The sequence below is a fragment of the Chenopodium album genome, chromosome 8 (assembly GCF_948465745.1).
Source record: "Chenopodium album chromosome 8, dcCheAlbu1.1, whole genome shotgun sequence".
Classification (NCBI taxonomy): Eukaryota; Viridiplantae; Streptophyta; class Magnoliopsida; order Caryophyllales; family Amaranthaceae; genus Chenopodium; species Chenopodium album.
The window spans coordinates 12,754,313-12,779,628 of NC_137841.1; the positions used below are offsets into that span (position 1 = coordinate 12,754,313).

General features: G+C 35.3%; 1 protein-coding gene across 2 annotated transcripts; it reads left to right on the plus strand.

Moving 5' to 3' along the window:
- Positions 1-7,116: 7,116 nt before the first annotated feature.
- LOC145641718 (uncharacterized) lies at positions 7,117-25,149 on the plus strand. 2 transcript variants are annotated; one of them, XM_081692638.1, is made up of 16 exons: positions 7,117-7,672; positions 11,977-12,824; positions 13,964-15,172; positions 15,383-15,730; positions 15,861-15,929; positions 16,130-16,210; positions 16,334-16,371; positions 16,457-16,544; positions 16,641-16,775; positions 20,132-20,320; positions 20,410-20,489; positions 20,591-20,663; positions 20,762-20,863; positions 21,439-21,544; positions 23,366-23,453; positions 24,435-25,149. In XM_081692638.1, the coding sequence occupies exons 1-16, from the start codon at positions 7,318-7,320 to the stop codon at positions 24,619-24,621; spliced, it is 3,996 nt and encodes a 1,331-aa protein (XP_081548764.1). In that variant the 5' UTR covers positions 7,117-7,317; the 3' UTR covers positions 24,622-25,149. The 2 variants fall into 2 exon arrangements, with proteins under 2 accessions (XP_081548764.1, XP_081548765.1); XM_081692639.1 differs by lacking the exon at positions 7,117-7,672 and adding an exon at positions 11,363-11,414.
- The last annotated feature ends 167 nt before the right edge of the window (positions 25,150-25,316 follow it).

Genomic DNA, 25,316 nt, shown 5'->3' on the forward strand with positions numbered 1-25,316 from the left:
TCCCATGAAGCATTGCCAATGAACTCTCTCAAAAGGCTATAATGTTTTGTTACACCTTCAATGAACATACTAGCCATAACCTCAAATGAATCCAAAGACTCATGGATAGAAGGGTCACCAACATGCAAGGTGGACTCATCAAGATGGGGAAGGGGGTTGGAAACCTCAAAATCGACATTTTCTTCATTCACAACTCTTCCACCATCACTCAAGGGACTCTCAATCTCTCTTGATTTCTCAAACTCACCATCATCATCCTCATGAACTCCCTCATTCAAACATGAAGATGGCTCACTCACATCCTCACCAAGGGAAGCTCTCAAAGGGGGTGAATAAGGGGAAGGATGGCATTCAAGCTCAAATGGGGAATGAAAAGGATCAAAATCCTCAAAAATCCTCTCATCACAAGAAAATATCCCTCACCTTCACACCTTTGCCCTACATCATCCTCAACAACACTCTCACACTCCAAGTGAGGTGCCTCAAGTCCATCTAAATCAAACATAGCACTCATCACTTGGGCAAGCCTCACTTCTCTCAATTTTTGTTCCTCTTGAAGCTCTTGGAGTTGTTGGGTGAGATATTGCATTTGAGAGAGAATTTGGGCATCAATGCTATTGGGTTGAGGTTCATGATCAAAGTCAAATTGCACATCATCGAAATTAGCACAAACCTCATCAAAATGAGCATAAGGGGGAAAGGTGTCACTTTGCATACTTGGATCATCACAAGGCACATAAGAAGTATCAAGAGAATTCATGCAAAAATTAAAAGAATCTTGGCATTGAGAATCAAAATAAGAAACATGAGATTCTCTATCTAAAGAATCCTTAGTAAGCCATGTGAAGAAATCCCACGCATCATGCATAGACAAATGACAAAATCTACCAATATTCATGTCCTCAACCATTCCCCTAGTATACTCATTCATGCCCCAATAAGCTATACCACAAGCATCACTAAGAGAACACCCATGGTAACTAAGAAAACCATCTAGTCTTTCAAAGTAAGCATAGAAGGGTTCACCATAAAATTGAGGAAAAGATAAGCATGCCATTTTTATACAAAGAACAAAGAAAAGCAAACAAAAATCAAATAATATACAAGAACCTAGCTAATCTAATCAACAGAAACTAATGAACGCCTTAGTCCCCAGCAACGGCGCCAAAATTTGATCGCGGGTAAAAGTAGGTCGTTGGGACTACTAACCCTAACCAAATTAGAAATTTATAATACCTAAACTTACACTAAACTAGTTAGTGGCAAGTAAAGGGTCGAACCCAAAAGGACTAAGTGTATCAATTTGTGCTAATTAGACTACTAGGAAAGCTTGTGAGATAAAGAGAGGTTCAACTAAACACAACTAAGAACAAATAACTAAAACTAGGGAAAGTGGAATCCAATTACATCAATACATTCAATAACATCGTACAATTAGATGAAAATGACCTTAATTAGGAATAATCAACACATTTAACTCACTCTCGCACAATTAAGCATGTTAATTATCCTACTAAACTAATTCACTCTCGTGCAACTAGCCTAGCAAAGGTATGGAAGAAATTAGGGCTCTCAACCAACTCACTCTCGCACAATTGATTGAAAGCACAATTAAGAACATAGAATCAATTAGCTAGAAAGATTCTAATCCATAAAAGCATCATCCATACACAATAATCAAGAAACAATTCCATACTAATCACAATCAATCATTCAATTTATTAACGTAACCTTCATCCATTTCCCTAGAACAAAATCTAAGCTAACATAATGAAGAAAGACATGGAAAACAAGGTAAAATAAGAATAAAAACAAGATTAAACAAATAAACTAATTAATCTACTCAAGTCAATAAACAAAAAGCAAAAACTAAAAATTAAGCAAAGAAATAAAGATGAGAGAAAGTTAGAAAATGCTCATTGAATAGATGAGAAGAAGTTCCACAAAGTTGCTTCTTCAACCTCTCAAAAACTCCATGGAAATCCAATCTTTCTCTCTCTACACTACTCCTAAAATAACCCTAAGAGAGAGAAAATAAAGGCTAAACTAAAACTAATCTATCTAAAATAAAATGTTGATTGAAATTTTTTAGAACATAACCCAAAGAGGGTATTTATAATACAAGCTAAAATAATATAAAAGAAATTAAAAAGAAATAAAACTAAACTAAAACAATTAAAATAACTAAACTAAAAACCACCAAAAAAACAAAACTAAAAATAAAATAAAAGAAAAGAAAAAAAAAATGGGAAAAGAAACCCCAAAACCCACTAAAACCCCCGTCCGAACCCACGATTTTCCATCAGACTCCTTTCTCCTTTCACTTTTGAATTCCCCTGCTCCAATTCAAGCACCCATTCACGCATCATCATCACCGTTCATACTCCATCATCATCGGCAATTATCACTTTGCAGCCGTTCGATTTTCATTAAAAGTCACGCGCGAAGCTCATGAAATGGTTCGGTCGAACCATGGGTTGGTGCGGCCGAACTACGGGGTTGGTTCGGTCGAACCATGGGTGTGTTCGACCACACCTCTTCAAATTACAAAACCTCAAAAGTTTCTGACTCGAACTTCGACCGAACTCCTTTGGTTTACTTGAACTTGATTGATTTTCATTTGCTCTGAATTGCGGATGTTGCTTGGGTGATTTGGGGTTGCAATTGGTGGCCGATTGTGGGTGAAGGGCTGGTGTTTGTTTGCGTGGGTTTGGTTGGAGGTGGTGAATGGTGGGTTTGCGGGCAGAGGTGGTTATTGCGGTGGTGGCTGTAGTGGTTGTTGCGGTGGTGGAGGATAGGTGATTTTGGTGGCTGGTGGAAGAGGTGTGGGTGTGAAATGGTGGTAGATTGAAGGTGTGGATTTGATGTTGCGGGTCAGTGAGAAGAGGAGAGGGAAATCAGGGGAGTTGCGTGGTTTAGGTGGTGGTTTGCAAGTGGTTGCGTGAGGTGGTTGTTGTGGGCGTTGTTGTGGCTGTGATAGGTGGTGAGTGAAGGTGAGATTGGTGGTGGTTTGGTGAGTGTGTGACGGTGCTGTGTGAGGTTGGAGTGCAGGGGCAGCGTTGCTGCTGTAATTGGGGTTGTTGCTGGCGGTTTTGGCAGCTGTGGAGGCTGTTGGCGTTGGGTGGATGTGGTTGGGATGGTGGTGCGCTGGTGAATGTGTGGTGAAGGGGAAGGAGGAGCAGGGGCTGCTGGCGCGAATTGCCTCGAACCTCGGACCCCGAACACGATTTGAACTTGAAACCCGGAACACCTACAACCAAAAACACGAGGTTATTACCACGAAATAAAATAAAGATAAAATAAAATAAAATAAGATAAGACAAATAAAGTAAAATAAAAAGCTAAAACGAACTAAATAAATAATAAAATAAAATGAAATAAAATAAAATAAAAGAAACTAAAAACTAAAAGAAAATAAATAAAATGAGATAAGCGGGAAATTATTAACTAAAACTACAAAAATAAACTAAAAACTAATAAAAATGCAAAAATACTCAAAATAAAGGTAAAAGGCGAGAATAAGCAAATAATGGAAATAAAGGATAAATAGGGTTAAATTATTGGAAAATAAGCCAGAAAATGACTCAATAAACACCCTAAAAGTGACATAAAAGTCACTTATCAAATTCTAACACAACAAATTCACAATTCCAACAAAATTTAATCAATTTTCATGCACAAGCTCATCAAACTTAAGCAAGAAGCTAATCACAATTCTCTTACTCCATAACTAATCACAAAATTCTACAATTTAATTATCAATAGCAAGTAAATTTGTTAATTCACCTAATCAAGTAACTAATCACACAATAATCATGGAATAAACAAAATAGAAAAGATTGAAGAAAAACCCTAAGGTTTAAGAGGGAAAGTGAAGTATGGTAGAAGATTTTACCAATTAGAGAATGAAAATACTCTAAAATTCTTCAAATTTACCCAAACTTCATCCTCCTCTAGCAATCTTTATCTTTTTCCTTGCTTGTTCTTCAATTTGATTTCTAGGGTCTTCAAAATTTTTGCCCAAATTTGTGAAAAATTATGGTTTTTGGAGAGGGAATTTGATGGATATTAAGAATTTGTGAATTTTGATTGAAAAAAATTGGGATTCGATGATGAAATTGAAGAGGGAAGTTGGAGAAGATGAGGGTTTTAGAGTGTGAAGTAGATGGGGAATGAGGAGAGAGAATAAGAGAGTATGAATGATTGGTGAAAATGGGTGAAGAAGATTAAAAGTAAGGGTAAGATTCCTTTTTTTTTTTTACCCGGACAGGTGGGAGCTGGTGTGCAGCGAGGAGGAGTGCCCGCTCCAGACCTGAGAAAAAATTATTTTTTTTTTTCGTGTGAGGAGCGGGCGTGCAGCTTCAAGGAGCGCCCGCTCCTTATGGAGGAGCGGGTGAGCAGGCTTTTGGAGCGCCCACTCCTAATCTTCTGCCAACATTCTGCTTCACTCTTCAATAATATCACCTTGTGAGGAGCGAGCGTGCAGGATGAGGAGCGCCCGCTCCTAAAGGTGAGAGAACCTTATTTTTTTTCAAAAATTCACCCTGTGACGAGCGGGCGTGCAAATATTAGAGCGCCCGCTCCTGATGGAGAAGTGAGCGTGCAGTTCCTTGGAGCGCCCGCTCCAGATCTTCATCAAAGCTTCTGTCTTGACTGTTTAATTTCACCAAGTGAGGAGCCGGCGTGCAATGTTGAGGAGCGCCTGCTTCTCACTGCTTATGGCTTGATTCATTTCCTTCTTTGCTTCCTTTTTGCTTTTTTTTTTCCTACATCAAAACCATAAGGACATAATTCAACCGAATGTTAGCCGAAATAAGATATCACCAACACTCTTCTTTCTTTACTCACTCACTCATTGTTTTATTTCTCATTTTCTTCCTCTTGTCAATTTTTTTTTCTTTTTTTTTTTTCGGGTTGCCTCCCGGAAGCGCTTCTTTAACGTCAATAGCTTGACGACCTCCACACTCAGGAGGTAAGATTACATTGAATTGATTTTATTACACCGACATGAGCACCCTCGTAGTAAAGCTTGAGGTGATGCCCATTCACCTTAACGGATCTATTTCCGTCTAAATCCCAAACTTTCACGGCTGCATGAGGAAACACTTCCTTGACAACAAAAGGATCACTCCACCTTGATAAAAGTTTCCCGGGAAACAATTTCATCCTAGAGTTGTAAAGGAGTACCTTATAGAAATGTTTTCTTTTCAATATTGCGATCGTGGCAATCCTTGGTGCGATTCTTGTAGTTGCTAGCACACTCATAGGCCTCCAATCTTATCTCTTCAAGATCATGTAAATCAAGCCATCTTTGCTCTCCCGCGCTTGCCAAGTCAAAGTTAATCTTCTTGATTGCCCATTGAGTTCGGTGTTCAAGCTCCACCGGTAGATGACAAGATTTTCCATACACTAGACGATATAGAGCTGTGCCTATTGGAGTTTTGTATGCCGTTCTATATGCCCATAGAGCGTCATCAAGCTTTTCCAACCAATCCTATCATACGCCGCAGACACTTTGCGCCAAAGCAAAGTTGCTTTTTGATTTGTACCTAAAATCGCATCTGGACTAAATTTCATGTACAAACCAGTAAGAGCTTCATCCTCTGCAACCGACCAAATACGATTCGCTCTAGCGAGTTGTTGGGGTTGATTGGCCGACATTCTTGGAGGAGGTTGAGGGTATTGAGGAGTTTCTAGAACATTTTCTTCAAGCTCCTCCTCGTATTGAGAGTTACTCCCTTGATACGTAGTACGTGATTGTGGTTCATAGTTAGTGTTTTCAAGGGGAATTTGAGGAGGTGTTTGTTGTGAAGTATTTTGCAAAGAGGTGTTTCCTAATCTTTGTAGGAGAAGTTGAAATTGAGGATTGGTAAGGAAATCATCCCCTAAATCAGCTAAATGAGCAGAAAATTGAGAGTAGTTGGGGTTGTTGGGATCCATGAGATGATTAAATTTTTAAAAAACAATGTTTGCAATATTTGATCAGATATAAAGTTAAATACTAAACAACAATTAGTAGTAGTAATACTACTACTACTAATAATAATAATGATAATAATAATAATAATAATAATAATAATTATTATTATTATTATTATTTAATTATTATTATTATTATTATTTAATAATAATGATACTTTTAATAATAATTTTTGATAAGATTTTAAATATGTATTACAAAGTGATAGATAAGTGAATATAGTATTTTTTTTGAGATTTTTGAAGTATGTGAAATTATATGAAAATGGATGTCTATCTATAGAGAAAAAAAAATATGAACGTTGGTGTTTTTTTTTTTTTTTTTTTTTGTTTTTTTTTGTTTTTTTTTTGTAAACGAAAATATGATTTATAACGGTTACAAAAATGTAACCGTTGGTTTAAATCAGCAAAATTCTGATTGGTTGAGAAAGGCTGGCAGGACGCGTGTCAGCGTGCCATTGGGTCGCGTGACGCGCCCTGTCAGCAGTTGATGATATTAGAAGTTTTTGTGACTAAAGAAGATCAGCCTACGAAAAGACTTCTTAAACTACTACTACTCAACGGCCAAGGAAGACTTTTAGACTAAAGGATTTCACTCAATATTCACATTCAAAAGAGCCGGGGAAAAATTTCCCCTTTTTTTTTTGCTTCTTTCCACCAAAACGACGTGTTTTGGGGAATGTGTTGCATGACAGTTTTCAAAACTCGTCGTTTTGGTGTGGGGTTAGCAAAAAAAAAAAATTGAATATCATTTTCGCCGTGGGGCCCACCGAATTACTGTTCACCCTTATTTCTCCTCATCTTGTGCGCATATTTCATTCTCATCACGAGGAGATTATTTTCTTCTCATTAGTGTAGGCTATTTGTATTTTTTTTTTCACACTTATTTCTTCTCATGTACATATTTCTCCTTACTAGTGTTAATGCTCTAAATGCATACATAGCACCACTAAAATATTTACTATTTGATCATCCAATGATAATATTGATCACTTAATGGTATTAGTCTAAAATCAAGTACTAAATTACGTGCAGTTACACTCTTACCCCTCGTTTTGCATAACGAGATTCCCTTTAAACAAGCTCTCTTTGGCTTACGCCGAATCACTTTCACGGCTTCATTAGTTCAAACTTTCATACATACACATCTTTCCCGCACAAAACCGTATTCCTTAACAATTTAAATACTTCTGTCATAAAAAAAAAACCAAAACAATTTCAATACACTTGAACTCAAAATATCAAAAACCCTAAAACCAAAAAATCCCCCAAATTAGCTCCTTCTTAAACCATAGCATCACTTAAAATCCTTGATGATCTAAGCAGAAGAAAGCAACAATGGCGTCGAAGGAGCCTGATGAGAAATGCAGTAACACTAAAACAGGAGAAGAAACGATTGCATTAGAGAAGAGGCGTTCGAGATCGAGGAGAGTGAGCTTTGCTGAAACCACTGCAATTCACTTGTTTATTAGGGATGAAGAGTGTGATACACCTCCGGATGTTGAGGGTTCCAACAATGGATTGTTGCACAGGAGTGAAAGTGAAGAGATTCGGGCGCTTCTTGCCGATGATGATGATTTTGATAATGGCGGTGGTGGTGATGATGACGTGGTTGCGGTGGAGACCTCTTTTTTACGGCCTTTCGAGTCGCCGTCCCCGGGTAGCTGCTTTGGGTCCGCTACTTCCAATGATGGCAAGATTTTCCCTTCCTTATTTTTCTTTTTATGTCTATTTTAATTGAAGTTGAAAGTCGATGATTGATATTTATTTGGGAATATTGATTGCAATGAAGTAAGATAGATGTCCAAATGAAGTTTACTCTAAATGACCTTTCTTTGATTTGAACTCGCTTACAAAAGTTCAAGTCCAATTAAAGTTGTCGTTTGAGTTTTGGAGGAAAACTCGTTGCAATTTGAAGTTGAAAGTCTATGATTGATATTTATTTGGGAATATTGATTGCAATGAAGTAAGATAGATGTCTTAATGACCTTTCTTTGATTTGAACTCACTTACTTGAAGTTGCTGTTTGAGTTTTGGAGGAAAATTTGTTGCAATTTAAAGGGTAAAGCTAACTAAGTCTCGTTGCAATTTTAAGGGTAAGAACCTGCTTTTGGTTTTGTGAAATTGTGAGTAATGCTATGGATTTGATGTGCCATGAGCAAAGTAAAATCTGTGTGTGAGAGAGAGGGGTTCATTTTTTCATGGTTGCACAAACTTTGTAAATTAGTGGCCGTGAGCTTGTGACCATGTTGATAGGACTGCGCCTTGATATAAGTGTGACATTTGGTGTCAACCTAAAATGTATGACTAGAGTAATTTTGTAATAAAGCAATATGATCATGAATTGAATCTGTATGTTATAATCTAGAATGATATGTTTTACGAATGATATTGTGCAACTAGCCTTTTAATTAGCACATAGCCCTTTGCTCCTCCTATCAAGAACTTTGGCTGTAGTAAGACACATGATAAAAAAATTGGGCCAGAGCTTAGGCTTTATAAATTTAGATATTAGTGGAAGATGTAGAAACTTGCCTTGTGCTTTTCTTCACATCCTCTTTGCAGTTTGCATGTCAAGGAGTTGTTCAAGGAAACTAGGAGAGTATGCTACTTGCTGTGATTTTGCTGAACTCACATCTGCAAACATGATCAAGAAAGCATGCTAAATGATTTTGTTATTTTTTTCCTTATTGAATTGCTCTGTTTAAAACATTTTCTACGATATTTTTTTGCAAATTGCTTTGAATTAGGAGAAAAAGTATGTAAGCTATTACATAGAAGCATTGCCATAAATCACCTATAGTGTTTGGCTTATGGCTAATTGGTGTATCCGAGATTTGCATATTTACATATCTAGTTGTCTTCATTGTCAACTCCTTAAACCAAGCTTTTTGCTTCTTGTTTCCCAACTTATTACTTAGCTAGAGGATTACTCATAAATTGAAGTCGACTACATGTTATTACTTAGTAGCTTTCCATAGGTGGAATGGCTGAATTTGAGAGTAGGCTCTTGCCAATCTGGTTTTGAGGTTGTCCCAGCAAAAAAGTAAATCTTTCATGTCAGTTTGGTATGGAAGAGATTAGATCTTTAGTCAAGTGATCCAAGTATGTATTTTTAGTGTATTGTTTTGTTCTGTGTTTGAGAAATGAAAATTGAGATGAGTGTTTAAAAACCTTTGATTTCATTTTGGATGTCTTTGGTAAATTAAGTCAATTGTTGAATTGCTTATCTCTACAAATTTAGCTTTCTTACTTGTGAAGCAACAATAAAATCCAATTTCATTTATTCATATTTTTTGTACTATACCTTTAGAACAAGATATTGGTTAGATTGAGTAAAGATGCAAACTTGCAAACAGAAGTTAGTTTCTTAGTTAAGGTGTGTTTATTGTAAAATGTTCCGTTTCTTTAAAATTTAAACTTGTTTCTACACTTCTACCTTGCTGTCTTATTTACGAATTGTTCTAAGCCCATGGTTGATCTCATTTACTAAATTTTCAATTTGTCAAATATTTGGTGGAGTTAAAAATAGAATCATGCAAACTTTTTAACCAAACAAGGGTGGTGGAATTATGTAGCTTTGGTCTTTTGGATGGATTTATCCGTTGAAACTCTTGAAAGGTATTTCTAAAGTATAAGTAGAAGGGATCAACCCTAATAATGTGCTAGGAGTGAGGTATTAGAGAAAGATGAGCATAAATAAATATAAATAATTAATGGTGTTGGGGGATTAAATAGAGGAGAAGGGATAAGGTGATGATGCATTGTAGTATTGATGAGGATGAATAAGAAAAAATGTAGATCTTTATTGTCAAATAAGTTGTTTCAGCTTTTCGCAAACGACTTAATTCCCTAATGATAATCAAAGAAATGACTAGAAAGTTGTTAGAGTATTCCTACGCTCTCTTCATTACTTAGTTTTTTTTTGAGTGTTTTCGCCATTCTAGGAAATGAGATATGTTAGTCTGAACATACATGACCTTGATTATGAGTGGAGGGAGTAAATTGTTACATGCATTGAGGAATTGTGAAAAATTTAGGTACACTTTTGTATTGGTCAAGAACTTAAGATCATGCATTATCGACTAGTACATGTGAAACTGCCAATTGGTGTCAATCATTACAATTTGGCAACAAACTAAGATAATCTCGATGCGCTAATTGCAGAATTTAATATTTTTGTGGGAGAAAATTAATGGAAAGGGGCTGAAGGATGTTAGGAAATAAGGGTGTAATTGTGTTTGATTAATGAGGAACAAGTCAATTAAAATTAATAACGAGAAAAGCAATAAAGAAGATAAACAAAGAACACAAGGATTTACTTGGTTCGGTCAAATTAGATCTACATCCACGGGTGGAGAATTCAAGAGTTTCTCCACTATAATGGAGAAAGAGCTACAGAATAATACAATGATTCTTAAATCTTAATGGTCTTCTAAGGTGTGAAGGTGTGATTTAATTGATTACCTAAAGGGTCTTTTTATAACACAAGGAAATCCTAATAAAACCCTAAATTGTTCCTCAAGTATTCTCAAATAGCCGTCATAGAAGAAATGTAGTTTTAGGAAAAATTCCATAAAACATGTAAGCTCAAAACGGATAAAAAAACCGCACTACCTCGTCCAGGTTCTTTTGGCACGAACGTGCCGAGCACTTTGTCAGCAATGTTCCAGCTTCGCCAGGTCTTCGAAAAACAGTCACAACTTTTTCGTTTCTTATCAGAATTGGGCATATGACCTATCGTTGGAAAGCTCTTGAAACAAGCTATGACCTCCAACTTGAATCACCTCAAAATCACTTATCGTTTGGGAGATATATGCATTCAAAGCTAATCCTAAGTAAAAATTTAACAAAGGAAAAAAAAAATACTAATTGTATTTGAATAGGTAAAAGGAGTTGTTAGAAGCACTCAGTCCTTTCAGCCATGTCGAATTTTCCAAGAATTTGCATGAAGGCTGAGAATGTTAAAAAAATTATGAAATCCCTGTTTTTTGGGTGGCTATAAAAATCACTTTTGCAACACTACTGAGCATCATTTGCTATGTGTCTTGTTGAAACAAAATGCCTCAGATCTTCTGTGTTTCTATAATTCTATTTGACATTTCAGCTGGTGCATATAGGTTTGTAGGGAAAGAATACATTTTTTTTGAATGTGTGATATACTTTCTTGATTTTTAAATATGAGGCAAGTAAAGTATGACATTTTGTATTGCATTAATAGCATAAAAATCTAGTGTTATAGTAACATTATGGGGAACACTTGATGTTTCCTTGATATTGTCAAATGCTTATGTATTGGAGCAATATAAATAGCTAAAAGAGCCTAAAACATAGTATATATATAAACGGAAGGATAATTTTTCATTTTCCAGGCATTCTGGTGGAGCTTACCAACCAAATCTGAAAACTTAAAGCAGCTTCAGATGCATTGATGGGTGAGGGTGCAGTTGTTTACATATATATTTGATTCCTTTTATTAAATCATGTGGGGAGTTCTCTCTCTCTCTCTCTCTCTCTCATGGACATTTATTGTTCTTGTGGTACATCTTTGTCCTTGATGAGAATTGCTTTCTCATTATTCCTGAGAAAAAAATAAAATAAAGTAATAACCCAATAAAAAAATCAAAGAAGCAGGACAATATATGATGCTAGAAATCACACTGAATGAATTAGGTTAGAATTCCATTATAGTAAAAAGTTGCATTATGCTCCTAATGGCTTCACTTGATTTTATATTACGATGGAATCCCCTTTTTTCTTTTATTTTTCTTCCAGAATTAAAATTTATTTTACCTGATGTTAGTAATAATGATAATGATCATCTATTCTTTTGCTGATTCCTGTTCTCTTTATAATGTGAGGTTCTTTGGAGTTAAATTCATTGCTCTTGTAGTGTCAGGCTCTTATATTTTAATTAAGTGTGATGAGAAAATCAATGAGGATAGATTTTCCCTTCTCTCCAATCTCTACTAAGCTAGCTTTCTTTTGTCATTGCAGAGGATAATTTCTTTGGACCTGTATCAGCTGATTTCATTAAACCTGGAAGGTTATCAGATTCTGCAGCCTCTGATGAAAACCATGATCTTACTATGGATTCTACAGCCTTTTCTATGCACTTCCGCAGTTTGGCAAGATCAGATTCTGGAGGAGAGTTTAAAACACCTACTGCAGTCCGTCTGCCATTTGGTGAGAGAACTTCCGGCCAAATGTCCAGCACCACAAGTGGTGGGGATTTAATGGTACTGTCCGATTCCCAAAAGCGAGTCTCTGATTCTCTGCTTGCTGATAAAGTTAATGGTAGTGGCAATTCAGATGACATGAGCATTGTGGAAGAATACCAACGCAGCTATGATTACGGGAAGTTACCTCCAGAATTGGATGTATTATTGACCGAAGATGGCAAGGATGTGGGGGCTGTCCCTCTTACCAGTCAAGTTGAATGTTCAAACTTTAATAAATCCGTTACAGAGGATGCTAAATCTGGTTTACACCAAGATGGACGTGGTAAGGATGTGGGGACTGTCCCTCTCACCAGTCAAGTTGAATGTTCAAACTCTAAAAAATCCTGTACAGAAGATGCTAAATCTGGTTCACACCAAAATGGATGTGAAGTTCTGGATTTAGACAATAATGAAAAAGTTGCCCACCATATTTCTGATGGGGAAAAGGCATCTGATGGTGCAAACTCTGCAGTTCATGTAAATATTGATAATGGAAATGATGTTATTCTTCATGGTGTCCTTGCTGAGACATCTCATAATACCTCAATCAACATGGATGATGATGATTTGTTTCCTGCTCACTTTTCTGATGATCAGACTAAAACTCCATTTCTACTGACAAATGTAAGTTTTGGTTTCTTTTTGTAGAATATCTGGAGTAGCCATACATCATCTCTAAGTGGATGACCTTGTCTCGTTTATAGAAAAACTTCGATCCACAAGTTCAACTATCATGTCCAATAGTTAATTTAATCTGATGCACTTGGAATTTTCTTCTTGGTTTATAATCAATTTTGCTTGTTTATAGTGTTAGTGAGAGTTATTCTCTAGCTATCTGTTACTCTCTACTTTACTTTTAATATGATTTTATTTTTCCTGTTTTCCATATTCTTGATTGTCAGAATGTCAGATTTTTGAATTGGCTTTACATTGAAATGCTCATGCACTTGTCCTAAAATTCAGATTTAATTTAGTTTGTGCTCAGGAAATTGAGATAGAAAAAAGAAAATGAGCTTATTTTTCTTAAACTCAGTGTTCTCCACATTGTTTTCTGTGGGAAATTTTCTCATGTATTCATTTTTTCTTTGCCGGAAGCTTCGATTGAACTCATTGAAGAGATTTGGTCTTGCATCTGCAGTTGTGTTTGCAAGGAGCATTTACCAATCCTGATTCAACAAGCTGTGATCGACCCTAAAATGATGAAAAAAATTGAGTGAATAAAGAGGTGGGAAATTCTGGGGACAGCAAGGTTAATACTAATTTTTGTATGAACCAGAATTTTATTGTCACATTAAAACTGTATTTTAAGCTAGATGGCATTTTAAGCTTTTAATAACAATGTAAATGTTCTTTTTTGGAGTGTTAACTTGTTCCTTACCCTTGCATAATCACCTGAATTCTGTCATTTGGTGAAGCATGGGGAAATTTCTGTGACACATTGTGAGATTTTTGTTAACCTTTTTGGCTTTTTGAGAAAAGGTCGCTTAGAAGAATCACAGCGTTAGCTGGTAGTGATACCTTGAATTTACCTCACAGGAAAGATAGATGAGGGTTGACTGGTGAATTATTGATGCTTAATTTTATATTAATTCTGGTCTGGTTTAGTTTGCTTAGTATTGGAAACATCTTCTCGATTTGTTTGCCTATTTCTTTTCTGGTTATTCTTGGATAATTGGAAAACTAGGGTGTTGGTATGTAGGTGTCTTCCATGATCTCTTGGTTCATTACATCAATAACAGTGGAAATGTTATGCTTGTTGGCAGGTCATGCCGATTGACAAAGATGACGAAGTAAGGAAAGGTGCAGTGGAAGCTAATGGGAATCTATCCCCTCCATCACGTTCACAATCTATTTTGAATCACGAGCAGTCAATTGCTGGCTCTGTTTCTTCTTTGCTTGCTAAACGTAGACAGATATTTAGGGTGTCACCAAATGATAAATCAAATTTCATTCTGTCTGAAAACAATTTACGTGACAAAGGAAATAAACATGTCTTGAGCGCATCATCTTTTGAGAAAGGTGCATCTAGGCTCCAAAGGCTTGAAGCTTTTCCATTTTTTTCTGCTTCAAAGGCTGAGGGTAATCCTTCAAGACTGCCTTCAGAATCTGTACACAGTTCCTTAACCCGAAACAAAGTTTTGAAATGTGGAAGCAATGATGTTTTGGTAGCTGTTCCTGTTGCTTGCTTGGACAAACAATTTTCAATTGTTGCTGAGGATTCTGGAGACTTGCAGAGTATGTGCAATACGGGGATGTATAATGTGAGGACCACGTTGGGAAGTGCTGAGTGTGCAAGTTACACAGAAGCTAAAGATGCAGAATTGTCTTCTTTGTATGCAGCTTCATGTACTCATGATAAATCAACAAAGTCTACTAGTTTTAGTGTTTCTCCTCTGGCACTTTCAAAAGAAAAAAGTGTAGAGCCTTTTGTGTCGACATACAATTGTACCAATGAAACTGTAGTATCTACCAGAAGTGATTACTCTATGCCAGAGATCACATTCAATGATTTGAAAAGTCACGAGGAAACTGGGAGGCCTAATCATTTTGTATTTTCTCCTGTGACCAGTGTGGAAAGGAAGGTGTCAGCCTCTCCACTATATCAAGGAAGTCTTTCTAAAAATCTGAACCTGCAGGCTGAGTTAAGCTTAAGCCTAGACCAAGACATATTGCCGGAGGCAGATGACTTTGTTTCAAGATCTGAAAATCATAATTCCTTACTTGCTGAAAGAAAGAAAGAGGCTAAGAGATCTTCTTCTAAAATCAAACATTTCGAAATCGCTTCCCAGGAGATGCAAAATGGTGAATCCATGTACTCTAATAAGGCCTCTGAATCAAAAAAACTAGTTATCAGAAGTTCCAATCTTGACACTGAAACTATTTCAGCAAGGGCACTCCCAGAAGAAAACATGAAATCTGTTTTTGGTTCTGCTCCATCTTCGGATAATAATCTAATTGAGTTGCCCATTCAGGTCAGATTTCAGGTCAAATGGCCCACAAATTTCAGGTCAAATGTAGTACGTCTGTATGTATTTATTTGTTTGTTTTGGGTCTGCCTATTCTTGATTTGTGGGCCATGGATGTCATTAGCCTATGTATTCCCTTACCATTATATTTTGTCAGCTCATGATGATAATATTCCTATTTCTCTTGTCCTCTTATTCTTACATGTGGCGGAACAGGTGTATGAAAATCATAAAGAAGAGCAATCTTGTAGCTTGTTGCAGAAGAAGCCATGTTTAGTGGATAATGCAATTGTTGGAGTCACAGTCTTGACTCCTAGATCCTATCAGCGTGCCAGTGAACATGATGAAAATGACCAACCCTCACAGAAATCATCTGATATATTTGGCAGTGATAACTCTTCTACTTTAAAAAGAAAATTATTTGATGGAGCTGAAAATGACAATGATGCAATTGCTTCATTACAGCGTAAACCGAAATTGTGTAAAGATCAGAAGCACAATGAGGAAGATAGCAAGGAATTTCAAAGCATAGGAGTTGATACAACAGCAAAACATTGGGTTGATGTAATAGCATGCGCCCTATCGCCCCTACGGTTTTATCTTGAGTAGCTTTATGATTTTTCTGAAAGAAAATGGTGTATAGTGTACTATTCTCCAATTTATTTGACACTTCTTTTAACCATTAACATTGTAGGTTTTGAACAGCTTTCGTGGAATGACCAAACTGATGCCTTTAATGATCGACAGTTTGGATTTGGCTCAGGTATGTTTTCCCTTACCGTCTTACGGCAATCTGTTTTTTTTTTTTTTAAAACATCAGTGTTGTTGATTCACCCCCTCCCCCCTTTGTATTCCCATATTGAATGATTATACATTATAGCTTCAATGTTTGAGGGCCTGTGATCCCTTTTTCTTACCATTCTGAAATCCTGAATAGACTCTTTATATTTCTGTTCCTTACAGATCAGTATTCTGAATGATATTTTGGTCCATCAAGAGAAGATGAGAAGTTATGAGCTGCTTCATCGGGACATATGCTCTCAGGTCTGTTATTGGTCAACTTCATACAAGCTCTATTGTGTTTCATACTACAGAAATATGTTTCTTTAACTAAAACAATTGCATATGAGTATGAATTTCATTTTTCATTTTACTCGTCTGCCTCAGAAAGCATTCGACTCTGCAACCTTTCTTCAAATCAAAAGGTGAATTATTTAGCTATCATAAGTGGTAGAGTGGTTGCTTTTGCCAATCAATCTTTGACATCCTCTTATTTCAATACAAATGTAGATTGGTGGACACAAAGTTGCTTCTTTACAAATTGTTATATCAAAAAGCAAAACTACAGCTGATGCATCATGAGCAGAAACGATTATCGGTATCAATTTACATTTTCTTTTTTCATCCTTAAATTCAGCTCCATATTCTTTCATCTTTTGCCAGTATGTTTTATCGCCCAACTTTTTGTATGCAGGACCGAGTTTGTCAATTGAATTTTAGAGTTGAAGAATCAAAAATGCTGATATCTAGTTGTCAGGATTCTTGCATAAGTGGTCGAAGGGATGTTGAACCAGTATCTTGTCCTATTGATCTTAGCAAAAAGAGTTTGGTATGGTCTTTTAAATAACTGTGATAGTAAGAAAGTCTGCTTTGATGTTTTAGGGTATTATTTGTGTGTTTGTTGTGCTACTATGCTAATCATGAATATCATGCTATTTGGATCATCAATAGTCTTTGACATTAACAAATAATCATCAATAGTCTTTTACATAAAAATAAAAATTAAAACTCTCATATGCGATCATGGTAATGGTTGCGTTGTCACGGAAATTACTTATAATGGACATTTAGAATGGATTGTTGCCGAGGTGTATATTTCTTAAAAAATATTACAGTAATGGGCTTGAGCCTTGTTTACATTTTTTTTATAAGTTTGAAAAGTATTCCTTGAACACAATTGATGTGAATTATTGATCCGAAAATCAACAAAACACAAGGGATATGTTTAAGTCTAATTCTATACAGGAAATCCACCAAGAATTAAACAAAAACTAAGATTAATCAATTAAGAATCCACCTAATTAATCAATCCAAACGAATGTTTTAACTAAAACAAGCAAAACAACAATTGATCACAATCAACAAAAACTCAAGTATGCAACTTAAGAAATAAATCTGAATATTAATCTATCTATAATTCGTGTGTTTTACAGCCCTATTTATAGACTTAGTTTACCTAGGAAGATTAGGACAAGTTCCTAATTTAATCCTAATTAAACTAGAATTCTAACTTGCTTGAAGAGCAAGCACCTTGGAGCACAAGCATACGCCAATCTCCTGGAGAACAAGCACACGCCTAAACTGATTTATTTTGCTAACTAACTGATTTTAAAAGCAACTAAATAAAGATTAAAGATCCTAATGCTTGAACCAAGAAAAACCCTTTCAAGTGAAAGGTAAAAACTTGTAAGCAAAATCTAAGTAAAGAAAATTCAAGAAAGTTCAAGAAAGTGAACTAGACTCCAAGAAAAGCCACTAAGCAAACCGTGGCTTTGCTTTGATATCCAAGAAAGTGTCCATGCAATGCCTGGCTTGAATAAATGTTTAGGGACAAGCTATCTTGATGCATGATAAGAAAATCTTCGAAGTTCTCCATGCTTAGACTTGCATCACAATATATCCAAATCTATCATAATATGAGTGGGTAACATATTTGATGAACAGAAAAATACTGAAAATATTACTTTCTCCATTTTTTTTTATAACTCACGTTTTAACAATTGACACTATTCGTGAATTCTATGTAAACAAGGTTTTGTTATTTATAGTTATGTTGGGTTTCTAAGAAGGAGCACATTAAAAAGATGGAGGTTAAGAAAATGAGCATGTTAAGGTGGATGTGCGGGAACACTCTAAGAGATAGAATCAGAAATGAGGTTATTCGCAAGAAAGTAGGGGTGCAGGCATTGGAGACAAACTAAGGAAAAATCGCTTGCGTTGGTTTAGGCATGTAAGATGGAGACCCGAGGGTGCACCGGTTCAAAAAGTGGAAGAGTGGGACCATAGAGGGCTTAAACGAGGGAGAGAGAGAGAGACCAAAAATAACTTGGTTGGAAGGAGTGAGGAAGGATATGAAGTATATGGATTTGCACGAGGATGAAACATTGGATCTTAAAGGATGGAAGAGAAGATTTTTGTTGATGACTACACGAAATAATCAAATTTGGTTCATGTAGCTGAACCCGCTTATGGGATTAAGACTTTGATTGATTGATTGATAAAACTGAATTGTTTGGGATCGTGTTAGAGTCTTCTATATATATATTTACTTTTATAAAGATATCATTTTTTATAAGTGTTTACATAGTCATAAACATAGTTACAGGTATGAATTGTTGAACTTGTGCTTTGGCAAAAATAAAAAAGAAATGTGTCAACTAAAAAAGAATGGAGGAAGTGTGTTATATTTATATAAACGTAACTGATCACAAATATATTTCTGGTCAATTGTATAAACGAATGTATGTAACGGGTAATAAACCTTCACAGAGTCACCATCATGTAACAGACCACCACGCGGGGTGAAAGACTTGAATTATGTCGAGGCATTATGTAATGAGAATTTCTAGAACATCAAATCCAAAATCTGTTGCAGAACAAGTGCTCTGTAACTGAATGACTAGTTCCATGGTCTCTTATGTCACCAGTCAGAAAGTTTTATTTTCCTATTATATATCGCTTTTTGTACAATAAATATATATGCCTTGTAAAATTTGTTGTTCAAATCGATTGTTTTCTATAAGAAATTTAGGATAGTCCTATATGTATTGTTAAGACTAAAGTTAAATATGTATTTTTTCAAGCAGCTGGTTGGTGGACATATTTTGACACCCATTATTGTTTAAAAAAAAAATTCAAAGACAGATTAAAGTTCCATTCTAAAACTGCAGAATATATCATAAATAGAAGATGGGTTGAAAATAGTATACAAGTTATCCAAGGTAGCTCTACAGGATATATCAAATCAGATAGACAAATAATCTTGGCTCATACATTAGGTTTAGTTGACTTCTACTAAATATCCAGTAAGAGTGATATCTGTCTCTTTTAGTTAGTATCTTGAGTGATATCTGTCTCTTTAGTCAGCATCTTGGGTTTCTTTCTTTAAAAGTGAATTTACAGTGATGTAAATTGTTATTTTTAGAGCCTCATATATAGAAAGATGAGAATTATATAAGAGACTCCTTTTATTGGATATGGCATAATTATTGTTGGATTAATGTTTTCAAGTGTATGAAGTGGAATTCTTGCAATAAAAGTCAAAGAAACCGTGGTTGATAGTTCTCCTAATAGAGTGTTGTGCATATTGGTTCTCTGAACAAAACACGTCTAGACTGAGGACTTTGGCTTTATTTTAAGATTAATTGGCTGTGTCTTTGAGCTCCAAGGACATTCGGTAGGTGAGCTTTCTTGTTCTAGTCATACCATAAAAAAACCTTGAGAACTCTTGTTGGAAGCACATGTATTCTTGGGAATTCTATCTTATTTTAATTTTTTAATAAATTTTTCTGAATTTTTTTCCTGTTGTAAGGTGGCTTTGCAGTTAGATGTTTGGAGTGGTAAATTTGGAGCATTTCTTTATGTCAAGTGGTTTACGGAGCGATTATTCTGAAGAAATACTCTGACAGAATATTTGGGTTTTGGGTTTGGCATGACATAAATTGTGCAACTGAGCTACAATCGATGTCACGTGTGTGATAAAATTATTTATCTTGTTTGTCTTTACACTAATGCGGTTTGATCTACGTGTCTACCATCTTCTGTAGTTTTCTTTGCATGAAAATCTTGCAATTTTCTGTCATTTGATTCTGATGTAGTCCTTTTGGCCCTCGATTCTTTTACTTTATTAAATTTCAAATCTATGAAGTTTTTATATTCATTTGGTTCTGTTCTGGCTATGTGTAGGTTGCTGCTAAAATTCCTTTACTGAGGAAGGACCTAGAAGTATCAGAAAGAAAAATAAGGAACATAAATAAATCCTACCATGCTTATATTAAGGCGGTGAAGGATCAAACCTGCACTGAAACAACAGTGCATGTTAAAAATATTCTCAAGAAGAGGGTTGAATGTAAATCACTGCAGTCAGAATTTCAGGTTTTAATATATATATTTTTTTCGATTGCCAACAAATTAATAATCTACTTTAAACTGTATCTGATTTGCTGTATATTTAATGTCACTAGCTATGTCAAGTTGGCAACGTAAAGGCTATGGATAAAATGCCAAATATTCTTTTCGATTATTGTGGCATAATGTCCCAGAGGTTGGTTTCATGTCCTAGTTAGTGCTCTCATGTTATATAGTATTTTCTTAATCTCAGCACTTTATCAAAATGCGATTATATTATCTTCTGATTGGTTACAGGTTCATTGTGAAGTCGATCTCCACCTACGGCTTATTTATATCAAATGTATTGAACAATGTGAAGATCTCTAAGGTGAGTGTCTCCTGAAGTGTGATTGATTTCTTGGTATTTTCAACCGATTTGCGCATCAGCTTGCTTTTCCTCAAGTCTCTCTCTATTGTTTGAATCAGATGTTCCGTGGCATGGATGCCTCCACTGCTTTTTCGTTTGTTTTACGTTGCGAATCTAACCTTGCATACTCCGGAATTAAGACTATCGTGCAAGAAACACAGGTAAGCTTCACCAGCTGCTTTCTTCTGTATGCTGTCTCCAACTTGCATTCACATTTTTTTTTTATTTTTTTATTTTTATTTTTAACTTTGGTCACTTATCTGTTAATTGACTTTTCATTGGCTTAACATGCTTGCTACTTATAGCTAGTATATCTGTATTAAATTCGGTAATTAAATATTTTTAAAGTAACTTGAATGTTAAGACTTGAACAAAAACCTACGTATGATTAGAGGTTATTTAAGCCAATATGGCTACAGGTTTCATAGTGATCGCAGATCTGAAATGATGCCAGCTAAAGTGCAAATTATGTGATGTTTTTTTTTTTTTTTTTTTTTTTTTTTCTATATTTTGCTGAGAGCCTGATACTTATTCTCATGTATAGTAGACTGAAATCTCATCAAAATTCTTCCAAGTTTTCTTATGAACTCTTTTATATAATAAGCTATTCATGCTTGTTTAACCTGATATTGTGCAATGACTTTTTCTTCATGCTCTTAACACATCTTGACTGAAGAATTACTAATTAAAATTCTGAACTTTCATGAAGTAACCAAAGATAGCATAATCTGTGCAGAAAAGCTCTTCACTTTTGCATAATCTGCTTGATGTTGTTGAAGAAGTTGAGTTAGCCATGGTTGAGCTTAGAAATCTCACCAATACTAGATTTTCACAGCCATCAGGTACATATCCTTGTGCTTATAATTTAAGCTGTTTCGTTTTAGCTTCCTGAGAACCGTACTCTATGATTGCTGATAGGAGTTTTTGAGAAATTAACACAGGAATACTGTCTGGTGTTATTGAAGGATTAGCATTGATGAGTGAAGTTGGACTTAGGAAACTGTATGATGACAAACAATTAATATGTTGTAAAATCAATGCAACTGTGTTAGCATGTCTAGGTATGGGAATATCATCTTCTACATAGGATTAAATTAGTAAACTAAATTGCAAGAAACAATTCATAGCATGATATGTACAGGACATAAATTAGAAATATTGACCACTTCCAAGGATACTGAATCGTGGTAGTTTATGTCTTCAAAACTATTGCAGAAATTGGAATTAATCTCTGGATAAGTTGCTGAATTATTAATTTATCTCCTGTATGTCTTTAATTCTAGTAGAAACTTGGTAAGGCACTTTTGTGTGTTGGGAATGACTCCACTTCCTGGCGCATTAGAAGGATAAGCCCCAAACTGCTACCTAGTATACAGTAAGAAAGATACGATCCCTACTTATTTGTACACTTACTCATCACATTCCTTTAGTTTTTTTCAACCTATTCTCTATACTCAAGGTTCTTCATAAAATAGTTGCCAGTATGGCCATCTTCTGTGATTATAAGGGTCATCTACAATCGTCCAAGGTGAAACAAGATATAATGTGCTTGAAGCGGGGAAAATGGGCAAATTAAAGGTGGATGATGAATGTGATTCCTCCTCTGTACTATGTGGTGATTATAATAGTGGGTTGTTGACTCATAATGTCAAGGAGGGTGTGACTGTGTGAGTCAAGACAACTGGACAAGTAGGTGTTAGTTTCGGCCAACTCGATACATGTGTGTTGAAATAAGGTGATGGTTGACACCTTACAACAAGATGATGAGTTTGGAAACATCAACATGGGACTCATCCTCAAATTTTAGTGTGCTAAAAAGAGTCCATAATGTAGTTCAGGTCTTCCATATGAGGTTCAACTTGATATTGTTAGGAGAATTGACAAAACTCAAGCATGGTATGCGTCACAGACTCACAGGAAATTGTTGAGGCTAGATTTTTTCGTTGGCTAAGCCTGTGATGGCGTCTAGACCCATCGCACACACTCAAAGTAAACAAGATTGCACACACACTCAACTTCGAAACACTATTTATTAATTGTGACTTACGAAGTTATAGATTCTCTCTAGAGCTCCTAAAATCTCTGCCAACAATTGAATGCCATATGCCAAGTTTTTTTATATCTTTATTTTCAATGCATGCATTGTTTTGATGTTTCGCGCTATTAATTTGTAAAGTTTGACATGTTTTACTAATCTATTATTAGATCAATTTTACTAATCTATTAATTATTGACTATAACATGTAAAATAGTGCGGTGGGGTCTTTATATTTTCAATATTTGTTTTTTTTTCTTCAGGTTTTTAATATAATAAAAATAATGATTGGTCAAAGTAGTGTTCAAGATATCTTCAGATTCTCGTGCCTTTACTTTTTTCTTTGTCCTCCTTCTTTAATTAAGAACTAATATGTTACAAACCCCAACCTGACAAAAGTGGCTTAAATTCCTTGATGCTAGGAGCATTAAGAGATAAGAATAGGCTAAATGCAATGTTTTCATTCTTTATTTATATGTGTTCTTTAAAATTAATTCTGATCATACCCTTACCAAGTTCGGCAATTGGTCTATTTGCATTTAATCTTTTCTAGTTTTTTATCCTTGGGAATATATCCTTTCAATAGTTCCTATTTGAAAGATGGATTTTCATTATGTCAAATTTTCAGATGGAAAACTTGATTTGCAATTGTGCTTCACGGATTTTAACAATGGTGCTAGAGTGGCTTTGAGCATTGATATCACTTGTTTGAATAGGTAAATTTATATGAACACTTGCCTACCTATGCTTCTCTCTATGATATCCGGATATGGGTAAAATACCCAGTGCTTCATAAGTTATGCACCATTGTGCTCTTACCTTAAAACTCTTATGTTGCCATCTTTAGGAGCAGCAGCATTTATAATTTAGTACATTTTTGGGCTCTTGGTTCATTTTCTTTTAGATGATGTCATTTTGTAGCAATTTTTAGCATATATCTAATGCAATGAGAGGCAACAATCACTTTTTATGAAAACTAAAAAATAATTTCATTTATTTGGGTTCAATTGTGGGATAAATGAGGCCACTTACTGAATCTGATTGAGAATTAGATTGACCACTAGGGGAGAATAGATAGTTCACTAAGTAATTCCATGACATGGAATGGATCCAAAGGTTTTGTATATAGGGCCTTTAATGTGTTTGAGCCAAGTGAATTTTGACTCTAAAAGTTGAATAAGCACACAAATGAAGCTTCATAAGTAGCCACGTGAAAATTGAATTTTATAAGAAGATGAATTTGGACCTTATCACTCAATAAATTTAGGCAATATTTGGTGGGAGAGAAGGGGGGGGGGGTGTTTAGTGGTTGCAACTTGCCAGGGCTGTGGAGGTAAGGGATTACTTAAAGTGGCTGGTAGGGTGGGGGAGATTCATTTAAATTTTATTTGGCTATAACAATGTAACTACCGGGTGCTAACCAGGCTCTCCTGAGGCTTTGAAGTACCGGGTGATAGGGGGACAAACCCTTTTATTAGGCTAGAACAGCCAATTTGATTCTTTTCAAATTTTAGATAGCCAGTAACAAAGTACAGTACTTCCCACAACTCCTGAACTTTGATTGTATTCAAATTTCAAAAATGGTATATCTTACTAGTTAATAGGTTTTGTATTTTCCTGGAATTTGATAGGCTTTGCTAGTTGTGTTGTTTCAGTTGGAAGTGTCTGGTTTATTAATATTGTTTTGTTGTGAACAGAGGAATATATCCAGCACAAGTTTTGCCATATGAGGTACAAGGAAAGGCTGCTAGAAGACATGGGTCTTTTCAGTTACTATTAGACAACATAAGTAGTGCTGTTCGTGGTGTTAGATGTGGGCATATGAGGATTATAAGTCTTTGTCGCTGTGTTTCTTGGACGATTCAAGCTAATTGTATGAGCTAGGCAGATACCTGCCAATAGAATCCTCATGTTGTCTTGAATTGGATGTATGTGGTGTATTTTGTATGCCTAAAATGTAAGCATTCAGTCGCTTGAATGTGCTCTTCATGAGGAAGATTGATGTTGCATAAACAAGCTTGAGTTATTGCAGCAAGACAAACTATTATTGTACCCCTCTTTTGTACAAGTGTATATATGAAGCTGTTTTAGATCTTGCCTAGATTTGGTTTACATTTAAAAGGGAAAAATGTGACTGGGAAAGATGTTTGAAACGCAATTTCTATGGTACTTCTTAAGATGGTTTCCCTCCAAAAAAAAAAAAAAAAAACCGATGCCTTTATGTAGCTACTTTGTATTACCTATACAAATTTCTTTCTCATTCTCCGTTTGTTTCCCCCGTTGTTAACTTGTTTTACTTTGTTTTTGCCCATTTTTTTCGAATTATCTAATCCAAATCTTTTTTTTTTCCAGTTGCAAGCTCTTTGTTTGAGATTTTATCGTAGTAATATCTTTCTCAAATTTGAAAAAAAAAAAAAATACAAACATAATTATTGTAAAGATAGATTAAAATAACACTAGTTTGAAACAAAATAACATAAGATTTTATTATATTAACTCATTCAAATTATAAAACAGAATCACAACAAATTTTAAATAGAATAACACCTTTTTACGAACAAAATAAAATAGTTTAACAC